Source organism: Glycine soja, chromosome 19 (assembly GCF_004193775.1).
Source record: "Glycine soja cultivar W05 chromosome 19, ASM419377v2, whole genome shotgun sequence".
NCBI lineage: Eukaryota > Viridiplantae > Streptophyta > Magnoliopsida > Fabales > Fabaceae > Glycine > Glycine soja.
In genome coordinates, this window is record NC_041020.1 from 46415545 (window position 1) to 46437893 (window position 22349).

General features: G+C 30.6%; 2 protein-coding genes across 3 annotated transcripts; both read left to right on the forward strand.

The window, feature by feature from the left end:
- The first annotated feature begins 12437 nt into the window (after positions 1 to 12437).
- Positions 12438 to 15489, forward strand: LOC114400558 (bifunctional protein FolD 2-like). The gene is made up of 5 exons (XM_028363052.1): positions 12438 to 12628; positions 12718 to 12901; positions 13096 to 13253; positions 14170 to 14382; positions 14823 to 15489. Exons 1-5 carry the CDS (start codon positions 12536 to 12538, stop codon positions 15057 to 15059), a joined length of 885 nt encoding a protein of 294 aa, XP_028218853.1. The 5' UTR covers positions 12438 to 12535; the 3' UTR covers positions 15060 to 15489.
- A 1513-nt stretch (positions 15490 to 17002) lies between these two features.
- LOC114400743 (protein LOW PSII ACCUMULATION 1, chloroplastic-like) lies at positions 17003 to 21123 on the forward strand. Of its 2 annotated transcripts, XM_028363362.1 has the most exons (9): positions 17006 to 17251; positions 17377 to 17480; positions 17849 to 17984; positions 18381 to 18612; positions 18821 to 18978; positions 19531 to 19719; positions 19819 to 19919; positions 20117 to 20213; positions 20706 to 21123. In XM_028363362.1, the coding sequence occupies exons 1-9, from the start codon at positions 17030 to 17032 to the stop codon at positions 20778 to 20780; spliced, it is 1314 nt and encodes a 437-aa protein (XP_028219163.1). In that variant the 5' UTR covers positions 17006 to 17029; the 3' UTR covers positions 20781 to 21123. The 2 variants fall into 2 exon arrangements, 1 of the variants encoding a protein (XP_028219163.1); XR_003663999.1 differs by lacking the exon at positions 20706 to 21123 and having other exon boundaries at positions 17003 to 17251; positions 19823 to 19919; positions 20117 to 20214.
- Positions 21124 to 22349: the final 1226 nt, after the last annotated feature.

Genomic DNA, 22349 nt, shown 5'->3' on the forward strand with positions numbered 1-22349 from the left:
TCACCGAAGAGTGAATCTTATATATAAATAATTACTTCCTATGGGAAATGCTTGAACATCTTTTGCAAAGCGATCCTCTGGTTAGTTAAACATAGATCTATTTTGCTTTGTCATATTTTGGCCTTTTGGGGATATATATGGTAGTACCATCGCACTTTCAAGTGATCGAAAGCTTGGTTATATTGCTGTTGGTAGGTGCCACCTTTTACTTCTTTCTAAATCTAAGGAGCAGGTCAGCACCCGAACCAATAAAAATAAAAGGGCAAACTTCAACTCCTGGCCTTTTGTATTTCTCTCTTATGTTGCTAGCTTTGGCCAAAACACATGTTTTTGGTTATAAAAATGATCTTGTGTGCATGTTTTGCTTTGGTTGGAGAGATGGGAATAGACATCAATTAAACCAAAAATCAATATTGTTGAGGCGGGCAATTGTTCTTCAATGAGTGAGTGCATGTTTAATTTCATGCTGGGGAGTTAAAATGTATCTTTAAAGTAATAAACTTTTTCTTTTTATTGAAATTTGCAATTGTGTATTAAATTTATGGAAGTAATTTCTCAACTTTCTTAATTACTACTGAGAAGGAAAGCATCAAATTTAGAAAAAGTGTTGTTACCTTGTGATCTCAATCATCCATTCATAATTAATTTCAACTTGTGCTGGCTGGACCCATTTGAGTTATAGCCTGCACTAAAAGTATACTAGTATTCATTGGGCAAATTACCATTTTATCTACTGAACATTAATGATAATGCATCTGTATTCCTATATAAATAAAAATTAATTTTACACTAATTAAAAAAGTTAATGAACATCATTTAATGTTTCTAATCTTAAGTAAAAAGTAAGATTATTTCTAAAATTAGAATTAAATAAAAAGTATTTTAGGAATGAAAATATTAAATAAGATAAAATTATTTAGATTTACTTATATTTAAGTTTAATATACAATATTACTTTTTTCTTATATATAAATCCAGAGACTACTTTTTTTCGTATTTTCCTCAATTTTTGTAATAATAGTGTAAGTAAAATTCTGTTAAAAAAAGTATAAAAAAATGTGTTAACAGAATTTTTTTAAAAAAAAATCACATTGTTATGTAAATTTAAAATGGTATCTCACATGATGCATCTACTTTACATTTAAAAGTTTAAAACAAATAACTTGATATTTATTTTAAAAGGGTATTCAGGTAAAATTCATAAACAAACTTATTAATTATGAGATCTTGAGTTTGCGAAATAGTCCAGTTCATTGTTAAAATCTCTTTGTAGTTCAATATTATTAGTACAAACTAGCTAGTCTCCATGTTTTATTGAGTTATTTAGGCAAATACGCTAAACTGTATCCGACACATTTTCTCTTAATCGGTTACTTTACAAAGCCAACAAGATGTGATTCTCAAGATTCAAGCTAATCAAATCCAAGAGTAGAATATTCGCATGATTATACCTCTTCTTTCATACTAATCTTATAGTCATATCACAAAAGTATGTGAGTTTATATAACATATCTGGTGTCAGAATGTCACCATATCTTCAACATTAAGCATCTAAATTACATGTCCCCAGCAGGTTAATTAATTATTCCCTCTAGTTTGCCAATTTTGCAGCCCCACAACCCCTTCAATCTTTCCTTCTCTTGGCAGAAATTCCAGAAAGCCCCACGGAATTAATTATGACTAAGACTAATTATGAGGTCAAACTAAGAAAGACTAGTTAACATATATAATATGAAATTATGAATAATAAACGACAAATGTGGGATACATGATTGCTGTATGTTCCTTGTGAAAACGTGAAAGGACACAATCACACAATCGCCCTTCGCTTTTAATTTAAAAAATTCAAAATTTTAAAACAATTAGAATGACAAATTAATATAAAACTATTCATTAGTATGCAATGCTGAGATAATGATGACTTTTTAATTGGTGGTTATAAGTCGCTATTTGTTTTCCACGGTTCTTTCTACTTCACGAATAGTTTATAATAATTGTAGGTTGAACATTTCAGGTTAAAAAAAAAAACAATAGATGCACGGTCGAAAGGACAACATAAAGATAGTGCTGCGAAAAAAAAAAGTTACGTGAATTGGGACGGGATATGTCGGACAATTTATCAGAAAGAAAAACATCAAAATCCTTAGATAAATCTATGTGAATTCGAAAGGTATACTTGTTTTGGTTAAGTAAATTAGTATACATCAAAGGATTATGTATAGACTGATATGAAAAAAGGCTTATGTATAGCTAATGAATATTGGCACTTTACCACCATACATAATTTGGGGTATAATTGACTGGATTCACCACCTTCTTAGGTATAGAAAAGATTTATCTTCATACAAATTTAAATAGTTTTGAATTTCCTTGGATATGGTCTATACTCCAAAAGTGTTTTGTTCATCATTTGCCTTTTAATGAATTTGAAGGTGTGAGACACAGGATTAATAGGAGTTGACGTGTAATCCAGCTGAGATTTTTGTCTTTATTATGATGCGTCATCATACATTTTTTTTTTTGCTTAAAAAAATTAATTAGGTGATATGTGATATTTTCTGATTATAATTTTTGTAAGATTTATATTTCTTCTACATCTCCAGTAAAATGGGATGTATCTTTTATTTTCTCTGTATATTGTTCGTTGAAAAATATTAGAATTTCTTAATTTAAGTGTTTAGTCAAAAATTGAAAAAAAAATGTAATATAGAGCTAAAAAAATTATTATTAATGAACATAACTAATTGATCTTTCGAACGAGTATAAAGTAAAATTATACAATTACTTTTTGAAAATACTTGTTTATGGAATGGAGTCAGTAAATAAAGAAATACTCTTGACTCTTCCGGTAGGGCAGTAGAAAACTGGAAATTTCTTTACCAGCAGAGTATTTTCCTTAGGCAGAAAAAACAAACCAAAAAAAGTATCTTAAATGCAATAATGGCCTAAGTTGTTGCTTGTTAAAGAGCTCGAGAGGCTGACAGTTCAACCAAATCAACAGTGGCATGGAAAGTAAAATATTTTGATTGAAAGATAAGCATCTATCAAGCAGGGGATACTTATTAAATGGGTTTAGTTTAATCTTAATGTTCTTTTCATTTTTTTTTGCATAGGATAATGACTTGATTCAATCAAAATTCGATAATCCATGGAACAAAATCGAATTGACCTAAATTGTTAATCTAATATAATATAAATTATAATTTAAGTATATATAATTGAATTGTAAAACTAAAATTAAGATAAATCAATTAAATAAAAAATAAATATATTTTACCGAGTATATTTTAAAGTAAATAATATTAATATGAATATAATATCATGTAGTATGGAAATTAGGTTTAATTGTTTTGCAGCTCTTTGTACTTTTTTAAAAAGGAATAGGTTCTTATTTTTTTCTTTTAATTGGGTCTCTGAAGTTTTATTTTTTTAATTGAGTCCTTAAACTTTCATTTGTTTTTTAATTGGGTTCTCTTGGTTAATTGTCTTATGAAAATTTATTCACAAATACTTAATTAAAGGTGTATATAGTAATATGGCATTTTTGAAATATGTTGTAAGTACAATTAAATCAATTATGAGAATATTTTGCAAAATTTTAACCCTCCTGCAAGCCAAACAATTCTAAAAGACTACTTAGATTAAATTAACCTGTACACGTTGATAAAAAATTAGGAATCTAATAAAAAATTTGATAAAAATATAGGAATCTATATATTAATTTAACCTAAAAAATATCATCGATCAAGTTGCCAACAAATGTTATAATTAATATATAATTATTAAAAATATAAATTATAAAAGGGACACAAAATCATACTAGAATGACGATAAGTATGAACTAAAATACTTCTTCAGATTTTATTTCATTTTATCTGTATTTTTTCAGACTATGTCTGGTCTAACTTATGAAACAAATTAAATAGTTAAAAATATTATTGTGAAGAAATTGAGTCTTTCTCAATGTTCGGTAAATTTATAAACTATTAAAGTGAAAAAAAAAGCTAAAATAATGTGAAATTTAATCATTTTTAAAAAAAAAGCAAAAACAAAAAAGACAACTAAAAGCAACCGACTTATTATTTGAAGGTAAAAGAAGGAATAAACAAATTAAAGTTCCCCATTCCCTTGTTATATTATGCTTGGTGGTTATTTTTTTAAAAAAATTATGCTTCGTTGTTACTTTAATTTTCGACTTTGGTTTGTTTTTGTGTAACTTTAATAAAAATATATACTTGCTAATATCACGTGACACGTTAAAATATAACATTTTATACCTATAACTTTTTATGACAAAATTTTTGGTAAATTTTATTTCTAAATTTTTACTTTTTGACAAATTTTAGTGGTAAATTTTACACCACCATTTTCAAAAATAAAAATAAAAAGTTAGAAGTAAAAAGTTCAAGTTTTATCTCCCAAAATTCTTGCACTGATTTTTGAAAAGGGTGGTCACCTTGGGTACCAATCCAATTTAAGTAGTTATTATTTCCACGCATTATTTTACTTATACACTCTCCTTTGCTTCTTTTTTACCAAATGACACTCTTAAACACCCCCCCCCCCCTTTTCACCCACCTTATTGCCAAAAACAAATTACCCCCCTCATCAACACACTCCCTCTTTGCTTGTGCAAGAACCTTCGGATCAGGTGTGGCAATAGGGCCTCCAATTGTTGGAATTTGAAATTATTGTTGTAGACATTGTCAAAGCATCATTGTTGTGTCAAAAAACTCCACATCAAATCAGATCTGGATGCCAGGGGGGGGGGGGGGGGGGGGTCCCAACAACATAGTTGTCAACCATCACATTTGTGGAGGTGGGTTTTTTGGTCAAGGAGGATTGGGAGATGCTTGTGATAAAAAAAATGGGGGGTTTTCAATGCTAGAAAACTTTTCAGAATTTTGTTGTAAGAACCATAAGACTTGAAGGATTTTTGGATAGATTGCATTTGTGTGTTGAATCATGTAGTGTGAATCAGATTGACGAATAAGATTCATATGCTTCTCTTATGACGATGATGGTAATATTGATAAGAATATTAATGATGTTTTACAATTGACCGGATAGAGTTTAGGTTAGTGTCTCTTGGTATGTGTATGTATGTTTGTGTATGTTGCTACTAATGTAATGTTGTTATTGAGATTCAATGAAAATTTAGTGTGGCCTGGTGGGAAATTTGGAGAGCATACACATAAGGGTAATTTGAGGAAAAAGAAGGGAATGTGGAGTGTATAAGTGGGAAAAGGAGTGTATATAACAACAATCTTTAGTTTTTCAACAAGAGAGTGGGCCTTGGCCCATTATTTGGAAGCTTGATTAAACCTAACAATTTTGTTAGAAGCACTTTTGCAATTAACCAAAGGGAGTTGCTGTTGGCCCTTGCAATCCCTCAAATTTTCAAAATTATCCATCCTTGAAAAGTATTATGAAATCATGATTCCACATCATAACATGGGTGTAAAAATTGTGCACAATGGAATCACCATTCTGTTACGGAATCACAATTTCATAGTGCATCTTGGTGTGGAAAAAAAAATACACAACCAAACCATGATTTTGTTGTGTAGGAGGGGGGGTTAAAAAATGACAATATAACAAAAGTGTGATTCCACATATGATGTGTAACGGAATCACACTTTCCTTTTACATTCTTTTATGGAAAAAATGTACAAAAAAAGGTGTGATTCCGTAGTACATTACACCATGGAATCACATTTTTATTTAGTAATTTTTCTTTAAAAAAATGTATAACGGAAGTGTGGTTTCATTATACATTATGTATGATGGTATTTTTTCCCCAAAATTTTAAAAAGTCTACATAAATGACATGAATTGCATACAATTTCATATAAATGTCAATTACATATTGAGGTTTACATTCATAAAATTAATGAGATACACATTCAACGTTTGTCATGAATAAAATGTCTATTATATATTTAAAAAAAGGTCTACCACATATTAATACTACATATTTTTCCATCCAACTGGCATTATAATCTCATCATATATAAATGTATTTCAATTCATTAACCTACATAATCAGTACAAAAAATATAGTTATTTAAAAATTATACACAATAGAATCACGATATCATTGTACAACATATTTTGTTACACTATAGAATTAAGATTTTCTTGTGCAATAATTATGCAACACAATAAAATCATGATTTTATTGTGTTACATGGTACACTACACAATGGAATTTTAATTATGTTATGTAACAAAACTTGTATAACAAAATCATAATTTCGTTTTGACTATAAAAACAAAAGAAATATATGACAACATGTGAGTGCAGAGAGTGAAAATAGAGAAAGAAAAAATAGGGAGAATGAATAAAGAAAGAAAAAGAGGGAGACAAAAATAAGATAGGGGAGGTGGGGAAGGGTGGGGGGAGGGGAGGGGGGAAGCCAGAGGTAAAAAAGGAGAAGTAAAAAATGATAGTATAATAATTACTCTTAACTAGTAGGAACCAAGATCATTTTTGTTGAGATCAATATTAATCACCTTAACCAAAAGCTGACAAACCTTTCTTAATTAACAATAATAATAATATACAGCCTAATGTATCCCTTTATTGTGAAATATATACCTAAATTTTAAAGATAAGATACATGTATAATCATTCTTACAACAATTTATACAGCAATATTTTATGTGTCTCTATATCATATCATTTATTATATTTTAAAAAAATCTCCCTCATTTTTTTCTCTATCTTTTTTTTATTACAAGATTTGTTGTATAAATTATACAAGGTATCATTTCTCCAAATTTTATATAGTAAGAACCCTTAATTTAACTGTCAAATTTGTAAGAAAGTTCACTAATAAAAATTTATTCAGAGTTCAAATTTACCTGGTGCCAAATTATCTCCTCTTTCAACTTGGCTTTCCCTCAATTTCTCTGATGTGCGTGGGATAGTGTGGACCACAATGGTGCCGTCAGTGGGGTAGATTCATAAGTTGTTTCTCGACATTTTACAACTTATCTAAATCACATTCATGCTATTTTGTTGTCATTCCATTGATCTTTTTCTTTAAGGATATTTTCATTCCATAGATCAAAAGTGACATCTTCATCCATTGACAAGTGACCATTTTTCCTCTCATTTTTTGGCATCTTAGTTGCCATTCTCAAAACATATTCTTCATGTCATATATTTTAGGTCCAAGATGATAAGCTAGGTCTCTTTTCTAGGGATATATACTCCCACCCACCCAAACCCATACTCACAGGCACGCGTTAGTCAATAATCGATATCAAATATTAGGGAGAATTTGGGTAAATAATTTAAGCAAACGATTATTTAATGAGAGTTTATTTATTATATAAAAATAATAAAATGAGTTATTTAACTACTTTACAACTCTCTTTTTTACCTTCAATACTTTGATACACTATTTATTTTAATATTATACAATAATTCATACCTTCTACTCAACAGTTAGATTTCTTTAATTATTTAAAATGAGTTTAAGACAAATTAAACTCATCATAAAAAAAAACTAAATAACTAAAAAGTAAAAGAGATGTATAGTTTTAATTATTATTTTAATATTTTATTTTTAAGAGGTTATGTTTCTTACCGGAAAGATATTCTTATTTAAACTTAATCAGACTCATTGTGTAGTAATAAATTTTCTCTAAATATTCAATACATAATTATGTATTTAAAGTTATAACTCGAAACTTATTAAGTTAAAATCAGATTGTATTACTTTGATTTGATTATAGTCACTTTAATTTGTGATGTTTATACGTGAAACTTTAGTGTTTCACTTTTTTATATTTTCTCTTTTTAATTTTTTTTCTCTAACTTTTACGTGGGTCGTTCTATTAATTCACCGTAAAACAGAATAAATCGGCATTTTTAATTTGTTTTTTTATAGGTTAATAGCAGATCATAATGAGATAACCTATCTTACCAACCCTATATAATATAATTATGTACCTCTAAGATATTGAATTTCCTGAGAATAAATTTCATATATTCTATAAGATATGTTTGTTTTAATGAAGTGTGGAATGTAAAGGTATGGATAGAATTGAAAAAAAAAAAAGAAGAAGAAGAAAGGAATAAGAGATAAACTAATTAAATGAGAATAATTGAATAAGAATCTAATACAGTAACTCTTTTTTCCTTTTTGAAAAGGCACAAAAAAGTCACGAATTGAACGAAAGAAGGCCACCAAGAACAAACTCGAATAATCTCAACTAAGAATAGGACAAAAAAGAGAGTAAGCAATTACAATATGTTATATATTATTAGTATTTTTTTAAAATTAAAACTTGAATTTCATTTTAACAATCTATGTAATAATAATGTCATTAAAATTTCAAAGGAATCATATTTCTCTTTTACCACTAGTATCATATTGAGATGTAATTTTTTTTGTTGAAAGTAATACTTAATCGAGATCCAATAACACAACTGGTTCAGGTTGATAATAGGATCGATTGTGTATTCAATTCAGATAAATCCTATAAAAATAGCTTTTGAACCACCAATTTGACCTAAAACCGGTGACTCGGACCAGCTTTTGAACCAGCCGGATTGACACTTTGCATGAGTTGCTACCCAAAAACCTATAAAAATAGGACAAGACAGCAAGCAAGCTCCTCTCACGCATCACCTCACGTTTCAATTGCCACTAAGTGATTGTTAATATGCTTCTACCTATATATATAAACCCCGTCAAAGGAATAATAATAATAAAGCATAATATAATAAACTACATAATAATTAAATAACATATAAATTATAATAAACTAAATAAGGATAGTAAAATAAACTTAAAAAACAAAACTTGTAATATGATAAACTAAAAGAAGAATAACGATTAAAACTAAACTAATAATATGTTTGAGAGTGAAGTTATATTAATTTGTGATATAATTTTTTAAATTTTTTGAAAGTATGATATGGAAATTTTAAATTATTTAATTTATATTTGGTCAAATTGGATTAATGAATGATTCACCGGTTTAATACTGACTTATTATCTCAATCTCAATCCAGTCAATAATTAGATCATTTCTAACAATATTAATTTATCCTGTATTAGATATTAGAATTTAAATTAGGAACATCTGATTAAAAGACAGTTATTGTTAATCAATATTGATTATATATAAAAGATATAATTGATTGTATAAAATGTGACACCACTGCCTTATCTGTCATCCAACACGAGGAATCTATCGACCCACATGAATAGAAGAACTGGCCCATGCTAGCTAGCACTACACATGGTTTGATTTTTCTCTATATATAGCTCCATTACTCCACCCTCTAAGTTCTACTATATAATATACCACACAAAGGGCTAGCTTAATTAGCTAGAATGAAACCTCACGTTTCTGGTGAAAGCTCTAATTTGGCCAAGGAGTCTAGCAGATCCGTCGGAGAGAAGCTCCACCAGGTTTGTAAGGCTGCCATGGTGGCAATCACCACCGATGGATCCAACCAACGTAGTAGTAGGCTTCTCCCCAATCAAAGGTTGAGCCTCCAATCAGAAGACCCAATTAGAACCTTGATGTTCTTGGGCTCTTGGAGTCACACGTAGCTAAATAGATTGAACCAAACTCTTTTAACTGTTTTAAGTTTGGAGAAAATTGAACAACAAAACTATGGGTGGGCCAAAATTCATTCATATATGTTGTCACACATATAATATTATACTATGTCAATACATGCAGGGAGTGGCGTAAAAATCTTATAAGCTTCCATAGCCTGATATATATATACCATACGGCAGCAACCTAAAGACAAAAAACACTCTGCATATGGCTGCATCTGCATATATATGTCTGTACCCAAAAAAGTAAATAAATAAATCTGTACATATATATATATATATGTCTATGTACGTACGCGCCTAGATCAGAGCTGTAAAATGATCCTGTAACTCCTGTTATAATTAGATTCCATTTGATCTGTCTCATACTTGAGCTTGTGCAGTTAAGGGTGATGACAGCTTAATTTGCATATATTCGTGAAAAAATTACGGAACAATTTAGAATACACTAGTGTTTTAGTGTAAAATACACTAAATATTGTTTCTTATAATTTATAAAAAGGACCGGAAGAAGTATTAGTTCCGAGATTCGATCTCATTATGAAATAATCTTTTTTAATTCTTATAAAATAAAAAATTTATTTCATTTTAGTCCTTTTGAAAAAAAATTATTTTAATTATTCTTTTATCAACTAACAACATCAAATGATAACGTAACAGTGTATTAACCATCTATTAATTTATCACGTGATCAAGTAATCTGACAAAATAATTATATGTAATTTTTTCTTTCATAAATTATATTTTTAAATATTTATCTATTCAAATTAATTGATGACGATAGAGTTAACAGGACGTTTTTTTTATAAAAAAATACTCTTATAAGGAAGAATAAAATCAAACAACCTATTTTTTATATGAAACTAAAGGATTAGGAAAAAAAGAAAAAAACTTATTTAAGCCTAAATAAAATTATATTTTTAGTAAAGAAAAATGTGAAAATGTTGTTTACTACGAACAGTTTTCCATAAATAAGTGATTAAAAAATATTATTGGTGGAGAATGTAAGAGAAGGATAACTTGTAATGGAAAAATAATATTTATCTGGACTCACATATAAATAAAAATAATTACTTTTATACTAATTAATAAAATTATTTAAAATTATTTAATTTGAAATAAAAAATAAAATTATTTTTAAAATATTTTTTTAAATTTGATATCATAAATAAAATAAATAGATAATAAATGATTAGCAATTCCCACTGTTCGTTTTTACTTCGTAACAATTAGTTTGCACCAAATAGCCTTACTCATAAATAAATTATAAAAAGAATAATTCTTTAAAGTGTAATTCACTAACAAAGCATCCTAAAAATCAAAATACAAAATTTAAGTGTAAAAAGTGCAATAAAGTATATCTGGTCATTAACTTTCATCCATCACGGTTAATAAAATAATTTACGTGGCACGAGAGATAAATTTGTCACTGAAATGATTGTCAACATGGATTGTCAGTATAGGAACATATTTGTCATAATACTTTTGTGACTTTTCTTCATCCCACTCGGTTGACAATGCATTTTTTAAAGATGAAAATATATTTACAAGTTAATAATAGATTGTGATTAATTATTATTATTATTATTATGTGTTTGTAATTTAGTACTCTTATTCGTTTAGTACTTATGTAATATATATTTTAAATTACCTTTTAATATATATATATATATATTTATTTATTTTTATTTCATTGTCAAACCTTAATCTTTGTTGTTAAAAAAACTTTATCTTATATCTTATAATTTTATCAAATTTCTACTAAATTTTCACTTTTAATCTTTAAAATTATTCCATACCTCAATTCCAACTTAAGTATCTTTATATTTAGATTGAAAATAATATGTCGAGAGTTTTGAGTAGAAAAAACACAACTACTCGCGGGACCAAATTTATTTATTTATTTTTTTAAAAAAGAATTTAATCAACTATTTTTTTAAAAAAAGTCTCACAAAATCTAAACTAGATAAAACTAAAGTGGAATTATAAGTCTCTTTCATTAATCAATAAAATGTATATATACCTCAAATATGAAAAATCTCTTAGATAAATCTTATGTGCTTTCACTTGAGACAACACTTATTATACATAATATGAATGAAATGAAAACAATTACTAACAAATAAAAATTCCAAATAAATTTAAATAAAAAATATAATAATGTTTAAACTAATAAAGAGATTGACTTCAAAATAAAACAAAAAAAACTAATACAAAGGTCTATTCTTTAGGTCTATTCTTTCTTTGTAGATATAGAGTTGTATCTCTTGTTAATTTAGGAACTGCACTTCCAATTGACATACTGTGACACAGTATGTTATAAAATAAAAGGCTTTGATTTTTTTAAATGTTAACTCAATTTTTTTAATCATAAAACTAAAGAAATTTATTTTATTTTGGAAAATAAGAAATTATATTCATTAATTAAAAAACTAATTAACAATTTGATAGATGAATAAATAGATAGACAATCAAAGTATTTCCCTAACTTCTCTATTATACAATTTATTATTATTGTTCAGATATATTTGTTACACTTTTTATATTTTTGAGGACTAAATTTTATATTTTCATCTTTGAAGAACATATTTGTCGCGGAGTGAGAAGACGAAAAGTTAAATAAATATTATGACAAATATGCGGCTATATTTGTCATTCAAGTTGACAATCATTTTAGTGATAAATTTGTCTTTTCATATCAAATAGATTATTTTATTAAATGGTGATGGACGAAAATAAACAACAAGATACATTTGTCATTTGTCGCCAATTATGTAAAGGACAAAAGTGACTATTTAATGTTATAAAAAATTAGGAAAGGAAATTAATAACACTGCACGAAACGACAAGTCGTCGAGGTGCGTCATAATCAGAGTTCAGGCCACTATTTCACAATCGCAAGTGATAAGAGTAATAGAACAACCACTCACCCCCTCTCCGATCTAATGGCCACCGTAATCGACGGCAAAGCCGTTGCGCAAATCATCCGATCTGAAATCGCCGACGAGGTGCGCCTGCTCTCTCAAAAATACGGCAAGGTCAGCCCTTAACCTTATTTTCGTTTCTCTCTCCAAAACAAGAATCGCGATTTTCCAATATATAATAAATATTTACAAATGTGTTGCAGGTTCCGGGACTAGCAGTTGTGATAGTAGGGAACAGAAAGGATTCACAAAGCTACGTGGGAATGAAGAGAAAGGCATGCGCCGAATTGGGAATCAAATCCTTCGATGTGGACCTTCCCGAACAAGTCTCCCAAGCTGAACTAATAAAACAAGTTCACGAGTTGAATGTTAACCCTGATGTACATGGTTCGTCACTTATTACACTCTTTTCGATTTTCATCATACTTATCAATTAACTTCACATTTTTGTGCCTCAATTACTTTACATGCCTGAACACATGCTTTTTCAATTCATGCATGTGTTATTTTTAATATCGATTACACTTTTTTGTTTTGGGCCTTTTTTTTTATTGTGAGGCTTGGTTTGTTAATATCCGCAGGTATATTGGTTCAGCTTCCGTTGCCTAAGCACATAAATGAAGAGAAAGTTCTGACTGAAATCAGCCTTGAGAAGGATGTAGATGGCTTTCATCCTTTGAACATTGGCAAGCTTGCAATGAAAGGCAGAGACCCCCTATTCCTTCCCTGCACTCCCAAGGCAAATGCTCCTCAATCTGATTTTTTTTGGAATACACTTAATTATTATGCCAACAATTGAATTAATCTTGCATGCCTCTTTTCTGTGTGTTTGGTAAAACTAGCTTATAAGCTATAAGCTAGGAATTGAAAGCCAAAAGTTATAAACTAACTAATTGACTTGAAATTGTTTGCTTAGATTAGCTAATAAGCTAACTGATAGATATAAAACGACATAACAGAACATATTTAGTTATTTGTGGCAAAAAGGGATTTCAAATAAATTAATGGAGATAAAAAGGAAAAAAAAAAAAACTAATAGCTTATAAGGTAGCTTATTTCATAAGCTACTTCAACTAGCTTATGAAAATAACTTAGAAGCTACTAAAATAAGCTTGCATACCAAATTATAAATGATTTATTTTTCTTACAAATCATGAATGAAGAACGACCATTTTGGAGTTTGGATACTTAGATTAGAAGGGATGAGGGGGGTGGGGGGGGGACTCAACTAATGTATCAAAATAACCTGTCATTAATGTGTTCCTTTTTTTCCCTGAGGTGTCCCCTCCTATTGACTGAAATTATTGGAGTTGGGATTATTTTTTTTTCAAACTTTTTGTCTTTGAAGCATAATTTTTACATGCGAGGTAGCTTTAGCTGAGACATTGTTGTTTGATATAACGGTTTTATCCTATGTTGTTCAATGTATATATGAAAATATTTAACCCTATTAATCATTTAGAACAATTTTGTTGGATATATTCTTCATTATTCCTAAAAGTGAGAGCCTTTTTATTGTTACTAAACTCTTTGTTCTAATTTTTTCTTTTTCTTGTTTTGATTTAAATAGCTTTTACGGATCAAGATTGTTTAATACAAGTTAGCTTTTGAAATAGTTTCTCAAAATCTCATTTACATTTGCTATTTGTATGCAGGCATGTATTGAACTATTACAGCGAAGTGGTGTAAGTATAAAGGGAAAGAAAGCAGTTGTGGTTGGCAGAAGCAACATAGTTGGACTACCAGCTTCATTGCTGCTTTTGAAAGCAGATGCTACAGTTACTATTGTTCATTCACACACAAGTCAACCGGAAAGTATCATACATGAAGCAGATATTGTTATTGCAGCAGCAGGACAGCCGATGATGGTAACTAACTAGCAAATTATATTATGCTTTATCTGCATCTCTATTCTAAGTCCTCGTGCTGTGGAGTTTCAAATTTTAGCCCTTGGTACTTGGATGTTTCTTACTTTAAAATGTCATGGATAACATAAATTACATATTAGATGCATTAAGAATTAGCATACTGTAAGTTTCTCTCATGTAATCCCTCATCCTTGGTACTCATGCAAATTTGCTAGCTGTGCCATAGCTTTCAAATGCAACTAGTACCGTCGAATGGAAGTTTTTAAACTTAAATTGATCTTCCTATCATGACATTGGTATAAGCAATGTCTGCACAAAAAGAACCACTGTTTTTGAAATTTTTGTGCTTCAGTGCTCTGTATCCTGTCAAAGTAGTTACTGGCAATCTTTTTCCTAATGGAGAGTTTACTTGTGCTTAGTGAAATTCTTTATCTTTTTAGATCAAGGGAAATTGGATCAAACCAGGAGCTGCAGTCATAGATGTTGGCACAAATGCTGTTGATGACCCAACAAAGAAGTCGGGTTACAGGCTTGTTGGAGATGTAGATTTTGAGGAAGCATCTAAAGTTGCTGGTTGGATTACTCCTGTTCCTGGTGGTGTAGGTCCAATGACAGTGACAATGTTGCTGAAGAATACTGTGGAGGGAGCCAAGCGCTACATTGAGCAAAATAATTGATCTTCCTTTAATTTGAATAAATGAAAGGTATGTACTATTAGTTTGAAATTCTTTGAGAATCGGGTTTATCCACAGTTTTGTTTCTGCTAAGGTAGATGAATGCATCCTATAAAATCACAAGGATCGGTTTCAATGGGTAAGCAGAACTGGTCCAATCGAAACTATGTATTTGCCCTTTCACTATCTCTGAAGAAGCATTCTCGATGTGGGTACTGAGCATATTTTAGATTGGATTTAGACCATAGGTAGTCCTTGGAGATAAGAAACGCATGTTTTTTGGGAGTACTTTTGGAGTGGACTGATCTGTAGCCACAGTGTAAGTTCTGTTCTTATGTAAGAATCAGTTCTACAACAAAGTATAAAAATGTGGAGTAATATGTAGAACACATTTTTAATTCTTAAGTGGTTTTACTATTAGAGTAAAAAGTTATTGAAATTCTTAAATCTGATGTGGTATAACTGGACCCACCAAATGTGAATTAAGAACCAAAACTAATGCAACTAATGATCTTGTTGCTTAGATACCTTAAGCATGTAATCTTGAGTTAGATTCCAAAATTCTTCTCCTCCCTCCCCCTTTCCGGATAATCGATGTTGGATGATTGTTGGGGGGGGGGGGGGGGGGGCGGGTTTGAAAATGAATTAAATAAAAAGGAACAGGGAAATTATTGCAACTTGCGGAAATAGAAGAGCCGAAAAAACATATAACAATGTCACTTGTCATTGGTGGATCGTCATTCAAATTCTCTTTTGCATTGCAACGAACTGAACTCTGTAGAATGTGTTTAAGAACACGTTTTACAGCCAACAAATAACATTCTCGACATGGAAAGCCGAAAACATAAAAGCTAAAAATATTAAGGTTCATTTTGATATGAAAAAGAAAAACCTCGTCTTAATCCGTTTCCAAACACGCTATAGACAAGTGTTTTCACAATCTGTCTTTTCTTTTAAAAAAATAATAATAAATTGCTGTGCGCATGCCAGACTACGATTATTATTACACTGAAACAAGCGTATGACTTCACAAAATGTGGGACACTCACAGAAGCGTGTAGATTTACTAAATCTAATTTCTCAGATGAGCGTTGCCGCTTGAAGACTGAAGCGTCTTTAAGAAAGTGACGTGTTACCAGAATTAGATTCATTAACAATCATGGATTATATGAAATATATCCTTAATTATCCCCCAAGAAGAAGAACTAGTGTCAAGATGTCATCAAGCAATAGCAATTGTACCACAACGCTATTTGCATGTCATATCAGCGCCTCTGTTAATTTGTTTTAGATGCTTTATGAATATGTAAATGTAGATCCTGATCTCGTTATCAAATAAGTGAGTTTGAATTGGCTGTGAAAAAAATAATTTTAGAGAATTGATTTTGGTAGAAGTAAAAGTTACTTCTCCTTGCTTTAAATTTACTGTAATTTTTTTTCATTATACTTCATTCTATCATGATTTTAAAAATAATTTAAACATGTAAAATTTAATTATATTTGATTCTATCATGATTTTAAAAATAATTTAAACATGTAAAATTTAATCAAAATTAAGGTTAACTCATCTCATCATGGTCTACCATAATTTTAGAGATTATTCAAACACAAATACTAAGACATAGGTTACAAGTTTCTCTTAAATGAAAAAGAAAATAATAAAAAATGAAATATTTTTTTAAAGTTAAAATTAACTTATTGATAAATTATCACCAAGTTGATTTAGTAGTAGAAAATTTGAGCACTTTATAGGAGTTTTATGTTCAAATTTCACGGTTCTAAAAAAATGAGAACCAAGTACCGTGAAACGAAACGACGTCGTAGCAATAAAAATGAGGTAGCTCTGTACCATAAGATCCTCACCGTCCGTTTCTACAATTGGCAAAACTGAAGGTTCAGATTGTGGCTTGTTTGGATAATAACACGTTAATAGCAGTAACAGTTAAAAAGAAAAGAAGATATGAAACTTGGCAATGGCTGTGGTTGCAGTGCAGCAATTCCAGTGCTTCACAGAATCAAATTGGAGAAATATAACAAGGCCATGCATTCCCCCTCACAGTTCACTTCTTCTACGTTCACGCAACAAGATTCAAATTTCTCTGATTTCATGCTCTTCATCACAGACCCCAGAAGCTGATACACAAACTGCTGAATCTTGCGTCAATTTGGGTCTTGAGCTCTTCTCCAAAGGACGGGTATTATCATTATCTTCAACCTTTCCTTCCACTCTCTTCATTCTTCTGTTTTCCTCTATGGTACAACCATGTTGTTTTAGTGGGGCCTTAAAAGTTCCTTTTTTTTTCCTCATTGGATTTTTCAGGTTAAAGATGCTTTAACCCTGTTTGAAACAGCACTTTCCTTGAACCCTAATCCAGTGGAGGCCCAAGCTGCGTACTACAACAAAGCTTGCTGCCATGCATACAGGTATAGTATTTTTTACAATGGATGAGTGTGGATTACACAATTTTCAGTAGGTAATTTGTAATTTCATCGGTTTAATAGAATTTGTTAGTGTTATGGTAGTAGTTCTTATTCAATCAGATTGAACTCACTACTTGAGTCATGCCTGCCATGGGACTTGTATATTGTGAAATGGTAAAGCAAGGAATGAGTAAGCAAGTGGGCATCTCTAAAATTATTGAATTTCCTCGGTTCCTTGTATGTTCTAGATGTAATAAATCATATGAAAAAAATTAAATCAATTGATTTATACAGGGTACTGGTTAGCTAATACGTATATTTTTATCTTTAAATTCTAATCTAAATGTTGTTTGGTCATTATTTTCATGAAGGGGAGAAGGAAAGAAAGCAGCTGATTGTCTCCGCACTGCTTTGAGGGAATACGATCTAAAATTTGGTACAATTCTCAATGATCCTGACTTGGCCTCCTTCAGAGTTTTGCCTGAATTCAAAGAACTACAAGAAGAGGTTTCCTAATTAGTTCTTGAGCATTTTGTAATGCTAAGTTGTCTGATCTTTGTGTGCTTTATTATAGCTGTCAATGATCAATTTTCCTAAAAGTTTAAGCTGTTAAATGAAGGTTCATGAATGATTTAGTATATATCTATAGTAGTGTAATGAAGATTAATATATTCTTTAAAACCGTTGATAAAAAAAGTCTTGGCCTCTTGTGTTTCCTCCCCTTGCCCCCATTGCTAATTTGCTACTGTTGAAACAGCCTGAAATATGAAAGGATATCATTGATAGTGGGGGCGAAATCATTTGAAAGGAACTTATCTCCCTCATTATAATTCTGTCTAATTGAATGTTAAATATTTGAAGTTTTAAACATTGATTCTTATTTCTGTTCTGCCATGTAACCAGGCTAGGCTGGGTGGGGAAGATATCGGCTACAGTTTTCGGCGAGATCTAAAACTTATTAGTGAAGTCCAAGCACCATTTCGTGGGGTTAGGAGATTCTTTTATGTAGCATTTACTGCAGCTGCAGGAATATCATTGTTTTTTACTGTGCCCAGGCTATTGCGTGCAATTAATGGTGGTGATGGTGCTCCTGATCTCTTGGCAACTGCTGGGAATGCTGCCATTAATATTGGAGGTGAATGACGATCTATTTAACTTCCTGTAAAATAATTCAGGATCAATTTATACTTACTAAATTTAGTGTTACTCTCTGTGTCTTTGTCGCTTTGTTGCTTGTGTGTGTATTTGTTTTTTTTCAAGATAATTGCAGGGTGTAATATCTGAGAAAATACCTTTTACATTGCTTCATTAAATGACTAAGCACCGGAATCAGCAATGTGCAGGTATCGTTGTTCTTGTGGCATTATTCTTTTGGGACAATAAAAAAGAGGAGGAACAACTCGCACAAATATCTCGAGACGAGACACTATCAAGGTTGCCTTTGTGCCTTTCAACTAATCGTGTAGTTGAACTTGTGCAGCTACGGGATACAGTTCGACCAGTCAGTATCTGTGTTCTTTTTTCCTCTTCTCTCTATCTCTCTACCACATTATGTTGGACTTTTTCTTTTTGCTTTACTATTTATATACTCGTGGGGGAGGGCTTCATAACATGTGCATCACAAATAAATGATTTTATATACAAACACATACATACACACTCACAAGGTAATTAATTTTGAACTTATTTACTTGTTGATAATTATCAGTTTATCACAAGTATACTGCATATAAAGTGATTATTACCTTATGATATGAAGACATTTCAAACAAAATAAAAGTCATATACACTCATGGGACATGCATTAGGGAGGAAGGAGGAGCTTTATCAAAATTCTTTCAATTTTACTAAATGATTTGATAAATCTCTCTCTGCATAGAGGTTCTATGTCTTTTATAGGAAAAAATGTACAATATAGTAATAGAAAAGAAAAACCTATATTAAATAATTCATTACCACACCACATAACTTTTGAAATAGTAAACTTACTCCCTTTTGTTCTTTTCCTTTTCAACATGAATGTTTCATGCTATTACTGAAGCTTTGGTTTTAGGTTATATTAGCAGGAAAAAAGGAAACAGTTTCTTTGGCTATGCAAAGAGCAGAGAGATTTCAAACTGAGCTCCTTAGACGTGGTGTTCTGTTAGTTCCTGTTATTTGGGGAGAAGGTCAGGAAACAAAACTAGAGAAAAAAGGTTTTGGCCTAAAGCCAAAGGCTGCTGAAGCTCTTCCATCTATTGGGGTAACAATTGATATAACCATCTACCTTCATCAATCCTGCTCTTCATCCAAAGCTTTTGTTTCTTTGATGAGATGACACTAACCCATAAAACTTTGCTAGGAAGATTTTGAGAAGAGAGCACAGTCCATAACTGCAAAATCAAAGTTGAAATCTGAAATTAGGTTCAAGGCTGAGGTTGTATCACCAGTGGAATGGGAACGGTAATATGCTCTGATTTCTTGTCTAATCTTGGCTACTTTTGTAATCTATCTCTTCATTAAATGAGGGGAAATTAGTATCAGCGTATAGTCAAAGGGTGGATTGATGTAAACTAACAAGAGCATGGTAGAGAAAGGTGGAGAGAGAGAACGAGAACAGTTACTAATAGTTGTATGCTAACTCATGCTAACTTAACTAGGTGGATAAGAGATCAGCAGAAGTCTGAAGGAGTTTCACTTGGTGAAGACGTGTACATAATACTTCGCTTAGATGGACGGGTTCGAAGATCAGGGAAGGTAAGTTCCATTTCAGAGCAACGTTGTTTTTCTTTTCTTCTCATTGTTGTGGAATTGTCACATATTAGTTTTCTGGATGTCATAAAAAACTATGAGCATCATTATACTTGATTTACAAGCCCAATCTGCCCTTAGAACTGTCTAAAAGACAAAGCATAAGGCAGAAGGAATTGGATTTAAGAATACTATTAATACCAATTCATCATTATGAATGTCTTTCTTTATGTGATGACTTGTTTGCAAAGCTTGAAGATCATGCTGAAACTGCTGTACTTTGAATTCATTTTACATGTAAGTCGTCAGCAATTGGGACATTTTTCACTCGACTAGCTGAATTTGCATTAAGAGATATTATTATCAATATTACTTTTCAACAATGAACTGTTAACAAACAGTTTGATTTAAGGCAAACTTTGATTGCAATACTGTTTCTCATACTCTGGCACTATCAGTAAGACAGTAACATACTAATGAGTGCTAATGCATTTACAGGGTATGCCTGATTGGCAGCAAATTGTGAAGGAGCTACCACCAAAGGAAGCATTTTTAAGCAAGATAGAAAGATGAGAAGTATTGTTGAGAATTCAGACGGTTCAAATTTTAATTATTATTTTTTTTCCTGTCCCAAGTGTCTCCTGGTATCTCCGTCGTTGGTAATGTCCCACAGCAATATTTTTCTTGGCCATTAAACTAAACACTGGGCATCCATTCCTCCACGATCACTACAGACTTTTTTTTTGGGTATAATGTTTTACACTGAGATTTAAACCTATAACTTCATGTATATTTCAATTCCCACCACTAGGGCGACCCTAATGGTTCTATCACTACAGACAATTGCAAAGTAAATGTTACGAAAGAATATTAATATTGATAAAATATTTTGATGACAATTCTATGTTGTACTTAATTCGTCAAAAATAAAAATGATGTACTTAAGCGAAGATGAATATTTTTAGACAGGTGAATGCATCTGAATTTAGTAACTCTAGTACCCTAGCCTACTTAAATTCAATTTTGATACAGCCAGTTAAACTTGGTTATAATCATGCTCAAATGGTATTTTGATGCTCAGGTTAATTTAGTTTCCGACAGAGTAAGAGTAAAGATTAGATGCTATAAACTGGGGGTGAGTTTTTGTGAGATGTGGATGTGGGTGCTGGTGAGTAATGACATTGCGACAAGAGTTGACATCTGTTGCCATCCTAATTGATTCTGCCTAAGGCTAATCCTTAAATTAGTAATAGTAATACCATTCAATTAAAACGTTAATCCTGCATAATAGGTTTTTTTTTATCAACCATCCTACATAATAGTAATACGATTCCTGTTGAGGGCTACTTCGAACAAAAATATAAAAAGAGAGATATTTTTGAGGTTATAAAACGAGGTCATGTTTTTTTATTATGATATAAAAGTTAGTAAAATATCAATTAATAATAAGAGGCTGGTTATATATCAATTAATTTTTATCAAAGTTATTGTGTGTTATTAAATAATTAAAATTTAAGTAAATGTATTTAAAAAAAGTGTATTCTAATAATTATATTACGATTGAATCATACATTAATAAAATTGGCATGTTACATAATAACAAAAAAAAAAGAAAAACATTATTCTAAAAACACTTCGTTCTTTATAAACTCAACTCCATCGCAAATCCACCTAGCAGGAGTCATCCTATCATTTATAGAAAATCTGAGTTGTAAATTACAAAAAAATATGTTAAAAAACACAACAAACATGTCTCTCTCTAACTCAAAAAAAAAAAAACTTAAAAAAATTTAGTTTCCATACATGCTCTAAGGCCATTCAGGCATTCACAATTTGAGGATGATGCACTCTGACTATGGAGCATACCTATCATCACTAAACCGATCGTTTGATTTAGAATCGAGTGATTACGCCTTTAATATTTAATGGAAACTGCGTGGAACATTCGAGGTTATGGTATTGATGTAGGTCTTTTAGGATAAGCACGCTTACTTGCTTTCAGAAGAAGCTGGTCCTCAATGTCAATTAGCCAACGGAATTTGGCAGGTAAAATGACTCATGGTGGGCAATATTATTTCAAACCCAACATCAATTTTTAAGGGCTCAGACTCAACAAAACATTGAATTAGCTGTCTGCGTAAT